This window comes from Eschscholzia californica, unplaced genomic scaffold (genome assembly GCF_041429995.1).
Source record: "Eschscholzia californica isolate CP2 unplaced genomic scaffold, dmEscCali1.0.p SCAF_3, whole genome shotgun sequence".
Classification (NCBI taxonomy): domain Eukaryota; kingdom Viridiplantae; phylum Streptophyta; class Magnoliopsida; order Ranunculales; family Papaveraceae; genus Eschscholzia; species Eschscholzia californica.
This window is the reverse complement of record NW_028238420.1, coordinates 65621183-65638270: the sequence shown is the minus strand read 5'-3', so window position 1 is coordinate 65638270 and position 17088 is coordinate 65621183. Positions and strand designations below refer to the sequence as shown.

The 17088-nt window shown below is 36.6% G+C and overlaps 4 protein-coding genes across 4 annotated transcripts; 1 reads left to right on the top strand and 3 right to left on the bottom strand.

Annotated features, from left to right (window-relative positions):
- Positions 1-423: 423 nt before the first annotated feature.
- LOC147553487 (uncharacterized) lies at positions 424-5518 on the bottom strand. Its single transcript, XM_086665459.1, has 2 exons — positions 5037-5518; positions 424-3796 (listed from the first exon to the last, which is right to left on the bottom strand). The coding sequence occupies exon 2, from the start codon at positions 3606-3608 to the stop codon at positions 729-731; it is 2880 nt and encodes a 959-aa protein (XP_086521585.1). The 5' UTR covers positions 3609-3796; positions 5037-5518; the 3' UTR covers positions 424-728.
- A 1295-nt stretch (positions 5519-6813) lies between these two features.
- On the bottom strand, positions 6814-10039 carry LOC147553486 (protein NUCLEAR FUSION DEFECTIVE 4-like). Its single transcript, XM_086665440.1, has 3 exons — positions 9461-10039; positions 7529-8457; positions 6814-7417 (listed from the first exon to the last, which is right to left on the bottom strand). Exons 1-3 carry the CDS (start codon positions 9797-9799, stop codon positions 6898-6900), a joined length of 1788 nt encoding a protein of 595 aa, XP_086521566.1. The 5' UTR covers positions 9800-10039; the 3' UTR covers positions 6814-6897.
- Positions 10040-10577: 538 nt separating this feature from the next.
- Positions 10578-12071, bottom strand: LOC147553485 (thylakoid lumenal 17.9 kDa protein, chloroplast). The gene is made up of 4 exons (XM_086665442.1): positions 11759-12071; positions 11526-11640; positions 11077-11146; positions 10578-10972 (listed from the first exon to the last, which is right to left on the bottom strand). The coding sequence occupies exons 1-4, from the start codon at positions 12037-12039 to the stop codon at positions 10749-10751; spliced, it is 690 nt and encodes a 229-aa protein (XP_086521568.1). The 5' UTR covers positions 12040-12071; the 3' UTR covers positions 10578-10748.
- Positions 12072-12284: 213 nt separating this feature from the next.
- Positions 12285-15751, top strand: LOC147553484 (cell division protein FtsZ homolog 1, chloroplastic-like). Its single transcript, XM_086665441.1, has 6 exons — positions 12285-12575; positions 13346-13445; positions 13612-13841; positions 14472-14639; positions 14729-14962; positions 15319-15751. The coding sequence occupies exons 1-6, from the start codon at positions 12306-12308 to the stop codon at positions 15565-15567; spliced, it is 1251 nt and encodes a 416-aa protein (XP_086521567.1). The 5' UTR covers positions 12285-12305; the 3' UTR covers positions 15568-15751.
- The last annotated feature ends 1337 nt before the right edge of the window (positions 15752-17088 follow it).

Below are 17088 nucleotides of genomic sequence, written 5' to 3'. Positions count from 1 at the left end.
ATCTTTATATCATCTCTTCATGATGTATTTCAATGTCTGGAAATGACTTTTGTAGTGTATAAAAAAAACGACTAACTTTCTTACAGTAAACATGGAATCCCATACTGAGATGGTATGCTGAGTAGATATGTGATTTCTTTTTTTAGAAGTCACAATACAGGAGTGATATTTTTGTAATCGCATTCATCTTCTACACGTCAAAATATTCGTCAGAGTTTTACACGACTTTTAGGCATGCACCTCATGCAACCCTATCAGTGTCATTTATAGTCTCCTACACTCCACTACCCATAACTTGAACCTACTAAACTAACACACTACAAAGAGAAAAGGAAACAAGGTGGAAATGAAATTGGCTTGTGATCAAAAGGAACTCAAGACACTATAAGTAAAATGTGAAGCTAAACAAGCAACATTTGAAGATTTTCATGAAGAACTTTTATTCATTGATTTTCTTTTAGTTGTTACATCAACTTAGTTCCTCGCCTTATGGTTCATCTCTAAGATATTTGAATAAACCATGAATTGTCATCCAGTACAGACATCAAAACCAAACTCAAATTGCAGAAGATGATGTTAGGCTTATAAATTATCGCAGACACTGAGACACGAGCCATGGATAATCAAATATACTAAAATAGTCTTGAGTTGAATTTACAACCAAAGTTAATTATTCTATTTGTGTGTTGATTATATTATAAAACGAACCCAATCGAACATGTTATTACCTATTCTGAAGGACTCCACATAATCTCATATATGCCTTTTGTCTCGTCATTCTCCATAATCCCATCCGGGGCATCAGTTACTTTCTTATGGTATTCGCCATTCTCCACAATCTTATTCGCGGATTCTATTGCATGTTGTTTTCCATCGTTTTCCGAAATCCCATTATCAGCCTCCGCTACCTTCTGGTTTTCATTTTTCTCCAAAATCTCATTTAAGACTTCAATTCCGTTGTGTTTGTCTCCATTCACCACAATCTCATTCTTGGTTTCAGTTTCTTCATGTTTTTCATCATTTTTCTCCAAAATCTCATTTAAGACTTCAATTCCCTTGTGTTTTTCTCCATTCACCACAATCTCATTCTTGGTTTCAGTTTCTTCATATTTTTCACCGGTTCCGCCTTCCGCTACCTTATGTTTTTCATCGTTCTTTGTGATATCTGTCCCCTCGGGTTCCACAATCTCCATAACATCGCATGCCTCGGCTTCTGCTTTTTCCTCTTTAGAATCCACTACCATCTCGTCATCACGAATCTCCACGAAATCTTGTTTCTTTTGTTCTGTTATAGTCTGTTCTTCTACGATCTCCATTTCTTCTTTAGCTTCAGTTATTACCTGCAGAAGTTCCAAAGGAGTAGCTGCTGGATCCAATTCCCGACAACCCTTAGGAGCACCTTGACCTTCTGAACCTGTAAGGAGATAAGAAGGAACTTGATGAGAGAATCGAAACATCTCTTCTCTCGGAATTCTTCTGACTTCTGTTGGGTCTAAGTGTTTATGGAAAACTGTCTTGAAACCAGCAACCTTAACTAAAGGAGTAACAGATACACCATGATCGTCGTTATAATCTTCGAGAACTTCCATCATGTCATACTTGTGTATTACTTCATCTGGAGTTAGCTCGTTCCAATCAGGAGACCAGTTCCGGTAAACAGCCCAAACATCACCCTTCCTTGGAAATATTCGAACTGCCCCACGACTACCTTTTATCCATTTAACCTTGTGAGAGAAAGAGTTGAGCGAGTCATTACTTTCATATCTGCCTACCCTGAAATCCCCACAAGTTTTGGAGAAACCAGAACCGATCCAATTTAACGAGCTTAGTTCAGTATTGGTCTTGGAGTTGAGCCAGCTTATCTTCACCTTGAATGGATTCGAGGAGATAACTTTATGAATCATGGCATAATAACGAGGCATTCCATCATCATCATCATAAGCAGCCCAAACTTGGTTATCTCCAAAGGATCTTTCAGACCGATCCCGGTCAAAATCATGAAAATCTGGATCAGGAACCGTAATCAACATGGAATCATGGACTTGGGTTTCCAAAACGAGACCAGGCAAGTCAAGGGAGGGGGTCTTACCATCAGCTCCTTTCTCAACATCTATAGATTGGTTACCCTTGTCCTGATCATCTGTGACCCCTGTCACGGCTGCTCTTTCTTTCTCTCTCTCTTCCACCGTAGTTTCTATTTTCCCATTTTCTTTCTCTCTCCCCTTGCCTGCAGCAGTTAATTTCAACTCATCTAACTTCTTATGAATTTTATTTCTAGCCTTCTCTGCCCACATAACTTTAACCTCAAGCGTTGTTAACTCCCTTGTACAGTTAGGCTTATTAACCGAAAACAAATTAAGCTTATCCTTTTCAAAACTACTCTGCATTAATCCTGATGAACTAGGAGTACCCATTACTCCATTTCCAGGCGCTACCTGACTTGCTGTATTTTCAACGGTTTCATGGCCACTTCTCCTCTTTTTTACAACCCTATCGCCTTTCAGATCAGGATATAAACCACTAGCTGTCCTCTTCGAAACATGGGTTTTCCTCTGAAGTGCATCTTGTCTTCTCGCTGCTGCTTGAGCTTCCTCGCGTTCTCTCCTCACTTTCTCATATACTTGTTGAACAACATTTGCAGCTTGAACAGCGGCTTTAGCACTCCCGGAACTAGTCGTCTTAGAAAATGGAGCCCACTGAAAATTAGATTGATTAAGTGAATCGAAACCTGTAATATTTGGACCTGAAGATGAGTTCCACCCTGTAGCAGTAGCTCTCTTGTTTGACTCATGATTTGAATTTTGACGTTGTTTCGAGGAAGTCCACGGACCCGCTGAATTAGAACCATTTAATGGTGGAGCAGCCGTTTCGGATGCGTAAAAAGGTTCCTTGCAATTCGGGCAAAGAAGATTATGATGGAGATAAACCCTTAGATACTCATACTGCATTTTGCACCGATTACATACAGTCCAAAATGTATTCGGCTTCGAAGGATGAGGAGGTGGGGGAGGGGGTGCAGGGGTAGGAGCTCGGGCCCCATGAGGATCAGAAGCCCGGGCACGATCAGGAGGAGCAGAACCCTTACCAACTTTACTTGAAGTCTTTTGAGCTTTCATATTCGAACTTGTGGTCGTAAAATTTCGGAACCCATTTGCAGAAGGTGGAACTGGTGAGCCCCCAGTTGCCGATGGAACTCTATTTCTCAATGTATTTAGTAACCTCTTTTGGTCATAAGCTATTCTTTTGATTTTATCAGATAGCAAACTCCACGCCTCGGAAATCAACTTAAATGCTCCATCTGCCCCAACCGACTTATTCTTGTCAGGGTGAAGCATTAAGGCCAGTTTCCGATACTGTTTCTTCACAGTCTCGTCATCGGACGAGGGATTCACACCTAATACTCCATACCAGTCTGGTTCTCCGCCAATTTTGTTTTCTGCAGAAATATGCACATCAAGTGTTGATATCATTTGTGAAATACCCTCAAGCCCAGGAAACAAATTTTGTGCTTTCAAAGCAAATTTCTTTGCACCATTGACATCCCTCATTGAAAATTTTCTCTCTGCTATCTCTTTAGCCCTAGTTGCTTCATCTCTATTACACTCCATTTTCCTTCACTCCGAACTTGATATCGCCTTCGATGTACCTTTGTCTTTCTCTAGTTAGATTCCGCTTCTGTATGTACTTTGAAACAGCGCCACCACTAAATCAACGAAATCTTAACCACCATTGGCTGATTTCACATATCAAAACATCCTATGCTTCAAACATTGATATAATCTTGTTTGTCTGACCCCTGATAGGAGAAAAGTAAAAAAAATATATCAATTAAGTAATAAACGAAACAAGGGAAAATATTTCATGTAAGATAAAGATTTGCTAATAAAACCAGGATATCAAACTCAACGAGAGGGTATTTTTCAAATATATAGACATCCTGAACACCTTCTCATTTCAGAACCACCAAATTCGGTATTTCCATCTAATTCCTAAAATAGTTCTTGTTTGGCAAAATACCTACGACGAAAAAGGTCTAGAATCTATCAAGATCCAGGCTCACCATTATTCGCTCGAAGCAGGCAACTATCTGTTTATCACAAGTACATGTCGTAAGTAACTACTTATTAGGTTGGGTAATTAATATTCTACAAGATTTGCGGTATGCCAAGGGGAGCCGAGTGGTTGTCCAGGTGCGACAAGTCCAGATTAGTCGGAATTTACTCGGTTATACAATAAGAAAGTTAATGATAGTCCGGATATTCATTAACACGCCACAATAATGAGATTATTACGACGTTACTCCAAAAACCACGAAATCAATTAAAACAGAATAGGATCCAGATAAATCCACAAGCCATAGTAGCATTCATAGTAGACTATTAACGAAACACTAACGGTATTAATTATAGCTCGTAATGGTCGTTATTGTGGTCGGTAATGACAGTTTCTTCGACGATTCGTGAGCTAGAGACATTTTCTTATGCATTCCATGTCTTCGAACTTAATAACACCAAATTCGAAACTTTTGAAGAAGATCAATGTCATCTCTTACAAGATCAATGAGTTTTAAAAAAACAATTATGATTCAAGGCATTTGAAGTTGCAGAAATCAAGAATCAAAATCAACAAGCAAAATTGAATTGAATCTCAAACATAGCAATCTATAATGTGAAAAAATAGTTTTTCTCTCTCTTTACTCTAACTCCTCTAGAACACAAGATATGAATTTCATGGCTACCCCTAATAGTTTATAATTAAAAAAAAAAAACAGAATAAACTAACAAAAAACAATAAAAATGATTGATACCCAATTCTCGAACTAAGCAAATACAAATTAAATAAACATAATCAGCCACAGATCTAGAAAAAATATTGAGGTTAAAATTAACTACCCAAGCTCTGTTTAAAAGCTTAGGTGTTTGAATTTTTATGTATCTGTACTATTGAGTGAAACCCTAGAATTTGATATTTCATTGCTTTAGAATAATCAGTAAAAAAAATAGATTAGAATAAAAAGCTAGAGTTTTGATGAATACCCATTATCGTAATTCTCGGCTTCTACATGAATTTGAATTTCAGACCCGCCATGGAAGTGCTATCCATCACAAAAATTTGCCCTAACTTCCCACCCTAATACAAGAACAGAAAAAATCCCAAAACAGTATATTTTTTGACACAACCCTAAAAAACATACACAAAATTCTCAAAATACTAGATCAATATGATGAGAAAATAAATAATGAAAAAAATGGCTACCTTGTTATTTAAAGTAATTTGTTAACCTTTACTTAACTCTAGTCCTTAACCAGGGTTAAATTTTAACTCATCATCTTTTTCAATTTTTTGGAATAACTAGGGTTAAATTGTAAGTCTTGATTATCTTTTTTTATATTTTGGATAATTATGGTTAAATTTTAAAACTTGATTTTTCAATATTGGATTACCTATGGTAAAATTTTAACTCTTGATTTTTCATATTTTTGGATATCTTGGAGGAACTATGGTTAAATTTTAACTCATGAAATAAGTATGCTAAATGGCTAAATATAGAATTTTTTTGGAGTAAGATTTATAATTAATGTCATGATATGATAATATTCTTTTAATCTTTCCACAATAATGAATATTAGGAATTTTTATGAACATTTTTTCCCTTTTAAAGCATAGTATTTTTTTCTATGATTTGCATGTAAAATTGTAAATATACTCAATATACTATTTAATTATACATGGGTTAAATTTAAAATACATGGGTTAGATTAAAATTACATGGACCACTTAAAAGATCCCCAACCTCACTTGGGCTACCCCAATACTTCCCCACCACTATATTATTTCTAAAAGAATCTACCATCTTTTATTCCATGGTGTTTACATTTTTGAGGAGGTGAATCTTAAAGATATCCAAGGAATTTTTGAAATCCATATATAGGTTAATATAATTCAATAGATTTTTGTATTGATGGGTACTTTAGCCGCTTAAATGCTACACGTTTTAGATGAGTACGTTATTAGTTTAAATTTTAATTCAACTAGAAAAATAATTGAGGATCGCCAGTTTAAGCTACTTTCCTCAATCTGTTCAGCGCCTGATCTCTCAAGTAATCTTGTTTGGACTTAGCATTTATATCACTGTGAAATTTGAGATAAGCTCTAATATTGTCTAGTCGTAACTTTTATAACTACGTTATGACATTTTAAACCATATTGACTTTAGTATTCCTATATAACCATGATTCTTGTCATAAGTTACAAGTTATTGCCATACATTCACAAAATCACATGTATCTAGCAACATGTCTGTATGTATAATATACCTCAAGCTTCTTTTTTTTTCTTGATGAAAGAATATACCTCAAGCTTCAGATATATTTCTAATCATATCATAAATGCATTTAAAAGATGGGGAATTGAAGGACACATTACAATTTATATAGTTACTCACAACCAAAAGAATCCAAGTATAATTTCATGGTTCTTACCTTTTTTTCGATGAGATTCATGGTTCTTACCTTACAAGTAACAAATAAAACATATATATATATATATATATATAAATGAACTACTTTGTCGAATCCAGAACAATTACAGTTTGAAAAACATACACGAACACTAGAACAACTTACTGATTCGTCCTTCAGATACAAAGAATAAAACTCCGTGAATCAACAACCCGTTGCAGATTTCAGTCTATCTGCCTATCTGTCTGTATGTCTCTTTCTTGATTTTTCTTCTAGGAAGATGTTTTCTTCATTGATATTTTCACCTTGGGAGTATAGTCATGAAGAAATGAGGAAGCCACTAACATTCTTCAACAAATGTAACCAGTCCACCACACGACACAAAATCAAACATAGATATCGTATAAACATGAGTTATATAACACTTTCAACAATCTCAAGTACGAGATTTTCCATAGAGATTAGCATATACAATCTTTGTTCGATGAACAAGAATCATGCTCAAACCAACTGCAACAATGCAAAGTCCAGACATTATTAAGGAAGTAAGGAAGAAGCATACTGAACCGTCACATTTCAGTGGCTCATCAGCTGCCAATGCACCATCAACTATCCTCTTGAGCATTGACCTAGAATTCTGCACTACTAGATGGTGAAATTTAGCTTGTTTTTCAGCTTCGTAATCATATATAGAACTAGAAATAACACCAGATAGGATTAAGGTTCCTGCAGGATTTGAAAGTGTTAGGAAATTGTATAAAGCACCGAACTTCTTCAAGCCAAAAAGCTCGGACACCGCAGCTGGTACAATGGCCCAATGGGCCCCATACCCAAGCCCAATAAGCAGAGTACCGATGTGCATGGATCCAGGCCAACCCATAGCAAAGAAGAAGTGCCCAACTGCCATTATGGCCTGCGCTACGGCAATAGCCACGGGCCTTGGGTATGCGTAATCCCTGATCACGAAGAATAGAAAAATCAGCATAGAAAACAGAAAAGTTTTAGGCTACTAATGAAAAGAATGTGATCTACAGTCCCGGTAACGATGAAGAGAAACTAGGTTATACCTTACGACAATCTCGGAGAAGTACCCGCCACCAATACGTCCAAGAAAATTCCAAATACTGATCATTGATACAAATATATGTGGATTATCATATCCAAGAGATTGGCTCATTTGACCAAGGTTATCGATCACGGTTAAGCCAGATCCCGACCCTAATAGGAGAGAAAAAAATATGAGCCAAAGATCTGCCTTAACCAAAGCCTGAGTCAAGGTGAAATCCTCTCCTCGGCGTGGGCCTTTCCTTCTCTTTACCCTCACAGCTCCTTCTGCAGATGCTTGAAATAGTTTCGCTTGCAACTGAGCAATTCGCTTTTGTCTTTCCGCCAAAGGGAGTAGATCAACTTCACTCGTGTTCTCGTCTTCTAGTTCGCTAAAAATAACTTCGTTGAAATCATGGGTAGAGCTACTAGCTTCTAATATTGGAGTTTCAGGGATAAGATTGTCTTCGACATGTCTTTGACCCGAGAAAAAAGTCAAAAACACAGGAATTATAATTGGTAATAGTAATAGAATGAACAAAATAACTGTGAATATTATGACGATATAGTGGTCTAAATCGACTAGGTCTTCAACAATCACAACTCCCATTAAGTAAGCTGCCAAAACAAGGCAAACACTGTAAATGAATGTGAAGCTTGAAGCGTCGGAAGGTCGGACCTGTTTGTGACCACCAACAGGCCTAACGATGAACATGAGAGCAATGACTACCATTGTAGGCCCAACTGCAACCATGAAGATTATCGACGCGTGATCTGGAGAATTTATCAGTGCATTTACTTGAGTCAATATTGCACCACCCAAACCTGAAAATCCTTTAAGTATCCCCACTACTGGACCACGACTTTTCGGGAAGTTTTGCACACATGAAACCAATGCTACAGTATTGAAATAGGTTTCCCCATTTGTTCCGACAAATATAAGAATGCCCATCTGTATAACAAAAACTTTGTCACAATTATACCCTAGGCGCCATAAAATATAGTTCAAAAAGTAGTACTTTTTTTTTTGCCATTCTTGCATTACCATTTACCAACTAGCAATACATCTAGCTGAACCAGAACGGGAAACAAACCTTTTTCATCTATTCATAACTAACTACGTATGAGGAATTAACCTTCGAGCGCAAACGAAAGAAATTAACATAAACGGCGAAAAACTTATTAAAATGGAAATATGAACATATGGTTGCACGTCAAAATTGTCAAAAGAACATGATAGCGCCACCTTTTTAGCAAAAAATTGTTCCCTTTTTTTTTTTGGCTTCTTAAGGTTATTTAGCCTTGAAACGGATTAAGTTTCATGAGTAATCAGAAAATTACGAGCCATGGCGATCCGTGTTTTCTTTGGTTATTGAAGTTATAAGATTAGAGAGATCTACCAGAAGAATTGTTTTATAAATATCTAAGTCATTTCCACTTACTGCGAATTGGTTTTTGACTTGAATGTCACAAAGTATCAGAGTTAGGATCACACGTGATAGGCCAAAGGGCTATCCACCCGCATTCCAACTTCCACATCGCCCATTGGTTTTGAGTTGGATGTCCACAAATCAGTAAATGATACAATTTCAGGAACCCTAAATTAAGTTCTTTAGTCTATACTTTCATGTAAATTCAATAACTCACTTTATTTCAAACCAGTGAATTATATTCTTACAAATTAAAAAGATCGAACTGGTACTAGTTTTAAAAGTATGAACCAAAAACTAACTCAGTTTAGAGAAAGCATGACGCGGACAACCTTCTGTGCGCTGCTAGTGATATTGTCCGCTCGACACTTCTGGGCGTCATGGTTTTAAAAGGCCTTACTAGGGAAGGATTTTTAACAAGAAGAGCACCACACTCCTTCTCACCACCACCAATGTGGGATTGTTTACAACATATATATATAGAGAGAGAGAGAAGAGAGAGAGAGGGGAGAGTATTGGACTTACCACCCACAAAGGAAAAGTAGGTACTCTGTGAGTTACTATGAGCCAAACCAATCCATACCCAACAAAATTTTGAAAAGCACCAACCATTAAAGCTGCCCAAAGAGGTAAAACCTCAGATAAACTCCCAGCTAAGAAACCCAAACTATCACCAAGATCTTTAGCAACACCTAATCTTGCTATCTGTCTTTGATTATAATTCATTGAAGTTTTAATTGCAGGTGAAATACTCCCAAATAAATACCCTATTCCAGAAACAGATTGAACCCACATTGCTGCTACAAATACTAGCCATCTGTTATTAATAAAACTCCCTAATAACTTCCCTTCAAATTCAACCATCACTCTCTATATCAGCTTCTGATTCAAGTACTAATAAATGAAATTCCCCTTCAATAGGAATGAAATGAAATTTGCTTATTTATATGAGGAGTCAAGATACTTGTTTTTCTTTTCAAAAGCATCCTTCAATTACCTTAAAATAACTAAATCCTACTAGTAACCCTGGATTCTAAATTTTTAGCCCCTAAAAACTGTCCTTAAACCATATAATTTGAAAAATGGTTCTCTGCCCGACCCACCATTATTCAGGTTAATATGATCGGGCAGGATATGCATCCATGATGATTTCATGAGCTGGAGTCAAATATCAAATTTGAAGTCGAAATAACCAATTTTCTAAAGGACTGAAAAAGAGGGCCCATTCACAAATTAGTAGTTGTATGTCTCTTTCTACTATTTTGGAATGTCGTTGTCAATTAACGGATTTTCTTATTTTCTAATTCAATAAAAGACCAATGTGGTTTGTCTTAATTTTGTTAAGAGAATTGTAGAGAGATTAGTAGTTGGATAGTGTTTATTGATGACTAAGGGCGTTTCCTTAAAATCCTTTTAAGGTTATCTTTTTGTTGTCCATGTTATAGATGATAGGAAAGTTCATCCATGAACCATATATCTGGAAGGAAATTAAGGTACTAAACATGCAAATAAGCTATCATTGTGGACCACTAACCTATACGTATACATAACATTTATTTTGTGGATCAAATATATTTAGATTACTTATGAAAAATAGAAAATATATATATATATAACTTCAACACGGTGAGAATGTTACCACTTTTTGTTCTGAATCTCAGACAAGTCGTATTTTTACTTACTATCTATATCAACACGTTTTACACCATTATAAATTCCTTGGACTAAAATGATAATTTTGGGTTGAATCATACAAATAGATAAAGAACTTCAAATCAAAATTTAGTAATCAAGGTTATGGGATGGAAAGCATTTAGTCCATGGACTCAAAACTTGGAGCATACCAACCCAATTGGTCAATTATTTTCTTCATTCTTTCCTCTTGTCCTTTTGAATCACCAAAAGCTGTAGTGAAAGGATAGACATAAGTTACCTTCTCAGCCATACATCTATATGCAACCACATCTCCTTTCACCAAAAACTCCACCACATCTTTCCCTAATTTCCCATCATCAAACTCTGCTTGTACATATTTCCCTGTTTTATTTTTCATTTTCTTATATATCAAAATCAATTCAATTCTCAATCACTCCACAAAATTTCACAAAGTTAATTTCATCTTCTTGATTGATTATTATTACCTTGTGGAGTATCTTCAATGACTTGAATCTTTGCATTTTTTTGGGTTTCCATTATTGCTTCTTGCAATTGCTACATAATGTTAAACAACCCACTAATTCAACTCCAAAAAACACAACCATAAAAGAAAAAAGGGATAGAGATAAGTGGTGTTTATTGCTAAGTCATGTGTCTGAGTTGTTTGAATGGCTGACTTGTGTATTGACACGTTTGAGTGGCCGCCTCATAGGTCTGACTCGTCCAAATGGTTGTCTCGTGAGTCGCGAGTCCAACTCGTCCAAATGGCTGACTCGCGTCTGACTCATGTGATTAATGCCTGAGTTAAAGCGATTCTAAGTGTACTCCAGTCTCCAGTTGTCTCAAATATCCTAAAATGACTAAACTATTGCACTCGTGATCGAACTGAGTCAGATTCAGACACATACGAGTCAGATCAATCAAGAGAGAATACCTGAACAGCATTCTCTAAAGCATTCTTAGAAATCACCCATGGAAATGCAAAAGAAGATGATTTCGGATTCGTCGAAACACACCCAGGATTAATAGATGGACATGCTCTAATCTTCCTGTAAAAAAAAATACTAGAACTTTATCGCTCTCTCTTTCTATCAAAATTACCAGTAAAAAAAAAAACAATTGAAAATCATCAAATTATGAACAACCCATGAAAGATTTAGTAATTACCCATTTTCTAATCCAATCTGCAGAGTCTTAGATTGTGAAAATGGAGTAGTGGGAGAATTAGGAAGAGGAAATTGAGACTTCAATGAAGGAATTGCAAGTGAAGGTAATGGAGAATTTAGAGTTACAGTAGCAGCTAGAACAGAAACTAGATTTGAGATAACAACATTTTGGTTCTTCTTCTTTAAATCATCATCATGAGATGAAGAAGAAAGAGAAAAGTTTGAATCTTTTTTTAATTTGGGGGGAAATGAGGGGAAGAGAAATAAGAGATTCAGACTCATTATTTTTTGGAGGGAAGATAAAACTGTTTCTTCATCTCTTTTGTTATCCTTTTCTATTCCAAGTATTTTCTATCATTTTCATATTGGCCTAAATACCCCCCATGAAATATACATCCTAGTTGAATATTGTTAGTAAAAATCCAGTGAAGTTAAGGGCTTTTTAGGTGTTTACAATTATATTTCTCTCTCTCTCTCTCTACTTGTTATCTTCTTTTGAGTCTCCCTCTTTCTCTCTCTCTCTCTCTCTAGAAGTAGTGTGGGTGAAGATGATGTGTTACGAGAAGTTATACCTTCAAAACCCTAGAAATGGATTCTACTCTCTCCATTGCTTACCATCTTTTGCCCTTTCCACCAAAAGAAATCACTTGTCTTTTCTAAGACCCTTTTCTAACCCTAGAAATGGGGTTGTTTTGAAGAAATTATGCTCGTGTTCAATTTCGGACGAATCTTCTATCGAGAATGCTAGAATTAAAGTGATTGGGATTGGTGGTGGTGGAAATAATGCTGTTAATCGGATGATCGGAAGCGGTCTTCAGGTTTGATTTTAAACTCATTAGGGTTTATCTCTTTTTCGTTGAGCATTTTGAGGTTCTATCTCTTTTCTTTTGGGAATTAGGGTTTATTTGTTTGGTGGGAGTCATTAATTGGGTGATTATTGATAGTGATAGGAAACTAGGTTTTAATTTGGGATTTATTGTTGAGATGAGAGTGAGATGATAATGGCTAATATGAACTTGACCTCACATCTAGGTAAAGAAAAAAATTAGCAGTTATTATTGATGATATCATAAAAAAAAAAATTAATTCTGCACACAACAAACAGTGATTGCACTGATACCATTTGTAATGCCCCAAGTCTTAGCAGTAATCGATATTGTCCCCACTTTTGACACCCAGACCCACCTCTATTGGTATAGGGTTTTGGTCCTTGCGAAGGCTCCACGAGTCAACCGAAAGGCTTCGACACTTACTAAGCTTGAGCGAGCAAGTATAACGCAGATTCTGGATGATCCCCTTAGATTATCAAATGTTCGATGTGGAACCTAAAACAGAATCCGAGTGTGAATTTTGTACTATTTTTGTTTTTTTTTTTGTTTCTACTCAGCATTTGATGTCATTCTCTCTGTCATTTGTTACTTGAATACAATTGTCGCGATGGAGTTTCTGACTAACTATTGTGTTTGTTTTATTAAGTAAACTTAGCTAATTGTAGAAGAGGCTTGTTTGGTCGAAATATGTCTATTCCTGTTTATGCTCATGCTTGTTTCTTGTTTCAAGTGTCTGAAGATTATAGTTTGATGTTCAGGGGGTTGATTTCTACGCTATAAATACAGATTCCCAAGCCTTATTTCAGTCAAGTGCAAAGAAACGAGTCCAAATTGGGGAACAATTAACTCGCGGTTTAGGTATGAAGTTTTTCAATTTAATACTACAACCATCTAATAGTTATTTTTCAAGAAACAACCTAGATCTCCTCCGTTTTATGTGTCTATCTTTGTACTATGGAGTGAACTTCTCCTGTACTTGCTCTCTGTTCTTATTGACTGACAAGTCTTTTGTTCAGGAAAACAGGTACTGGGGGAAATCCAGAGTTAGGTGAACAAGCAGCTGAGGAATCACAAGCTGCAATATCCGAAGTCCTTACTGACTCTGATCTTGTTTTCATTGCTGCTGGAATGGGAGGTGGCACAGGATCTGGGGCTGCCCCGGTAGTTGCTCGATTGTCCAAAGATGCTGGTTATTTAACTGTGGGAGTAGTCACTTACCCATTCAGTTTCGAAGGTCGGCGAAGAGCTGTTCAGGTTTGCTGTCTATAGATTTATCCGAAAGAAAATATTTCTCACTCTCCAGTTTATGATACGGGTTAAATCTAAAAATCAATTTACATTTTTACGTTTACTTCAACAGTTTATTCACCCAACATGATATTTTCTTACTCTCTCGCAATTTTGTCTACCAGTTACCATTTTATCTCCGGGTACTTGTTCTCACTAGTAGGTAGAGTAGGGTGTTTCAGCATTGAGCTTAGGTAAGTAGATGGGATCGGTCACTCCGCCTGAGAAACTCGGAGATCGTGTTCGGGGTAGGTAAATATATGAGCGTATATCATATCACATTATTTATAAAAGGTGGTGAAGACGCGGCCAAGATACTCGGTTCAGAACATTTGGATCGTGGATTCACACTTGTCTCTAACCAAGCTGACTCAGCCCTTAAATGCCTAGCTCCTTAATTTTATTCCCAGGCCACAGATTGTTAATGATATATTATTTGCTAATTGAGGTTTTTAACTATTTACCACATTCATCCTCAATAACAGCAGAATGTAAATGTAGTCCGAGTGTCCGACTTGATATACCAATATTCGTATATGGCTTGCTATATTTGGTAAACAATGTATACAAAATTTTCATAGTTTCTAACTCGTGCAGGCTTTGGAAGCAATTGAAAAGCTACAAGCTTCAGTAGACACTCTAATAGTCATACCAAATGATCGGTTGCTTGATGTAGCACCTGCACAAACACCTCTCCAAGATGCTTTCCTTTTAGCTGATGATGTTCTTCTCCAAGGTGTGCAGGGAATTTCTGATATTATAACTGTAAGCTTCTCTGAACAAACTTTTAGATACAAACCATTATCATGTATGGCTAGATATGAACCTTTAAAGTATCGCTAATGATGATCCAGATTCCAGGCTTAGTGAATGTGGATTTTGCGGATGTGAAAGCTGTAATGAAAGATTCTGGAACTGCAATGCTTGGAGTTGGGGTTTCAACTGGGAAAAATCGAGCTGAAGAAGCAGCACTACAAGCAACCTCAGCTCCATTAATTGAAAGATCAATCGAGCGAGCAACAGGCGTGGTTTATAATATTACTGGTGGCAAAGACCTAACTTTACAAGAAGTAAACAGAGTTTCACAGGTAATTATGGCCTGTCTCTCTCTAATGCAACACTCGTCGTCCTAATATCAGCTATATTGTCCTCGATTTGTGCACCACCTAGACCTGTCACCCGCTAGCCTAGTTGTTACAAGATTTTCCCTTGGCATGGGTCTACCAAGACCACCCCAGGCTTATCCACCTGACTAATCTAGGGGCCAGACCCTCCCAAAAGAGGCATAGCCAATATGTAAGACAAGTTGTTATGCTATAACCCGAATCCTGAAGGTCTTTCTAGGCAATGTGGGACTAATCGCAGATGAAATTTTAGTTTCATGCCTCTCATTGAGCATTTGGAGTTAAGCCTTTAGTAATGTATGATCTTCTTGATTATGCAGATTGTTACTAGCTTGGCCGACCCTTCTGCAAATATAATCTTTGGTGCTGTAATTGACGATAGATACAACGGAGAGGTTCATGTCACCATTATCGCCACCGGGTTTTCTCAAACATTCCAAAAATCACTATTGATGGATCCAAAATCATCCAAGCAGGAAACAGAAGCTGCTAAAAAGAATGATTCATTGCCTGTAAAAACAACAGCCGGTCGATCATCAATATTTCCTGGTAGAAGACATGTTTTCTGATTCAGAAGCAAACCCAAATTCTTTACGCAAGTGTTCTCGGTAGGCCTTGGTAGTCTATCCGTGATCTTTTTCTTGTTTTTCTGATGTTCTCTTTCAGAGTTAGCTTCGAGTTTTGTGTGTTTCGGAACTTCTATCTGTTTCGTTTTGTCTACTAAAAAGAAAAGCCTGAAACATTTTGGTCTAATTCTAAGCTGTCTTTCCTATAAGCCCCAGTACCTTTGGGTTTCACGGATTCAAGCTAACCGGGATTGCTATGCTTTTTGTGTGGATCAAGAGTTCAAGACCTACCCAACAAGCAGATCGTTACCCTTTTCCTTTGTATCAAGGCTACCCAACAAGAAACTTTGCTGCTTTGGGCCGGGTTTTGGATCTAAGTAGACCCGGGTCGGGTAAATGGATCCAAGTTAGAAATGATTGGTGTTTGAATATAAATTCTTATTGGGTTAAGATTGGGATCAATCATTGGATCCTTATCACCCAATTGAACCTCATCTTGCATGCGTGATTATTCTATCCCCATAATCTATAGAACAATCTTAGCCGTTGGATGAGAAGGCTCAACAATTTGGCTAACGACATGTCATCCACCCAATCTTTCTCCTTCCACTTTTTCATGGTGGTTTAGAACTTAACTTTTGCCCTCTAAGAAGAAAAAACAGCTGGATGATGAATGACCAAAAGTATTCATTGTTCGTTGAATCTTATGTGGCAGATTTTCCACCTTCTTCACCTATCCATTTTATTTTAACAAAAAGTTTGGGAATTTTAGGGTTACCCTCCTAGCAAATACAACATGGGAGTGGGAGCTTAATTTTCCCCCTTATGACAAAAATCCTCTTGGTATAGAGGGAGAGCGAAAAAAAAAAAAAGATGGACTATAAAAACATGATGGGTATATCCGTCATTATACATGTGTGAACGGCACATCTACGAACCAAAGCAGTCTACTAGGTTTGTAAAAGATGGAAGAAAGTTCATATTTTTCATATTTTTTCTCGCATTAAGTAAAAAAGTGTACCAAAATATATTAAGGATATGTAAAAGTGAATTTCGCTATTTTGGACATATGATGTGGACGAATCGAAATCCACTCGTCTAAGTTAATGCTAATGGACCTACTAATAATATTTATATAACATAATTTGATAAGACAAGCTAATATTGACATTCATTGATGACAGCTTTTAAGTTAATTCTTTCAAAGTTTCAAACTCTTAACCAATAATTAATTCATTTATTAGACTAATCCTTCTCATGGTTTAATTTCTCCATTTAATATTATAGTAATCATAGGCCTGAGATTCTGCCACGTATGACTTGCAAGAACATTCCACTTGGCAGAAGTAGGAGTGCAAAAGAAAACTTGAAATGAAAGTAACCCTAAAAAAAATGAGGCATTAGAATGAGAGGGTTAGATGAACATAAAGAAGAGCCTACCATTAGTGACCTTTAAACCTTTATTCCTTCTTGATGACGCATACAATTAGATTATTAGTCTATTAATATATCTAAAGACTTGAT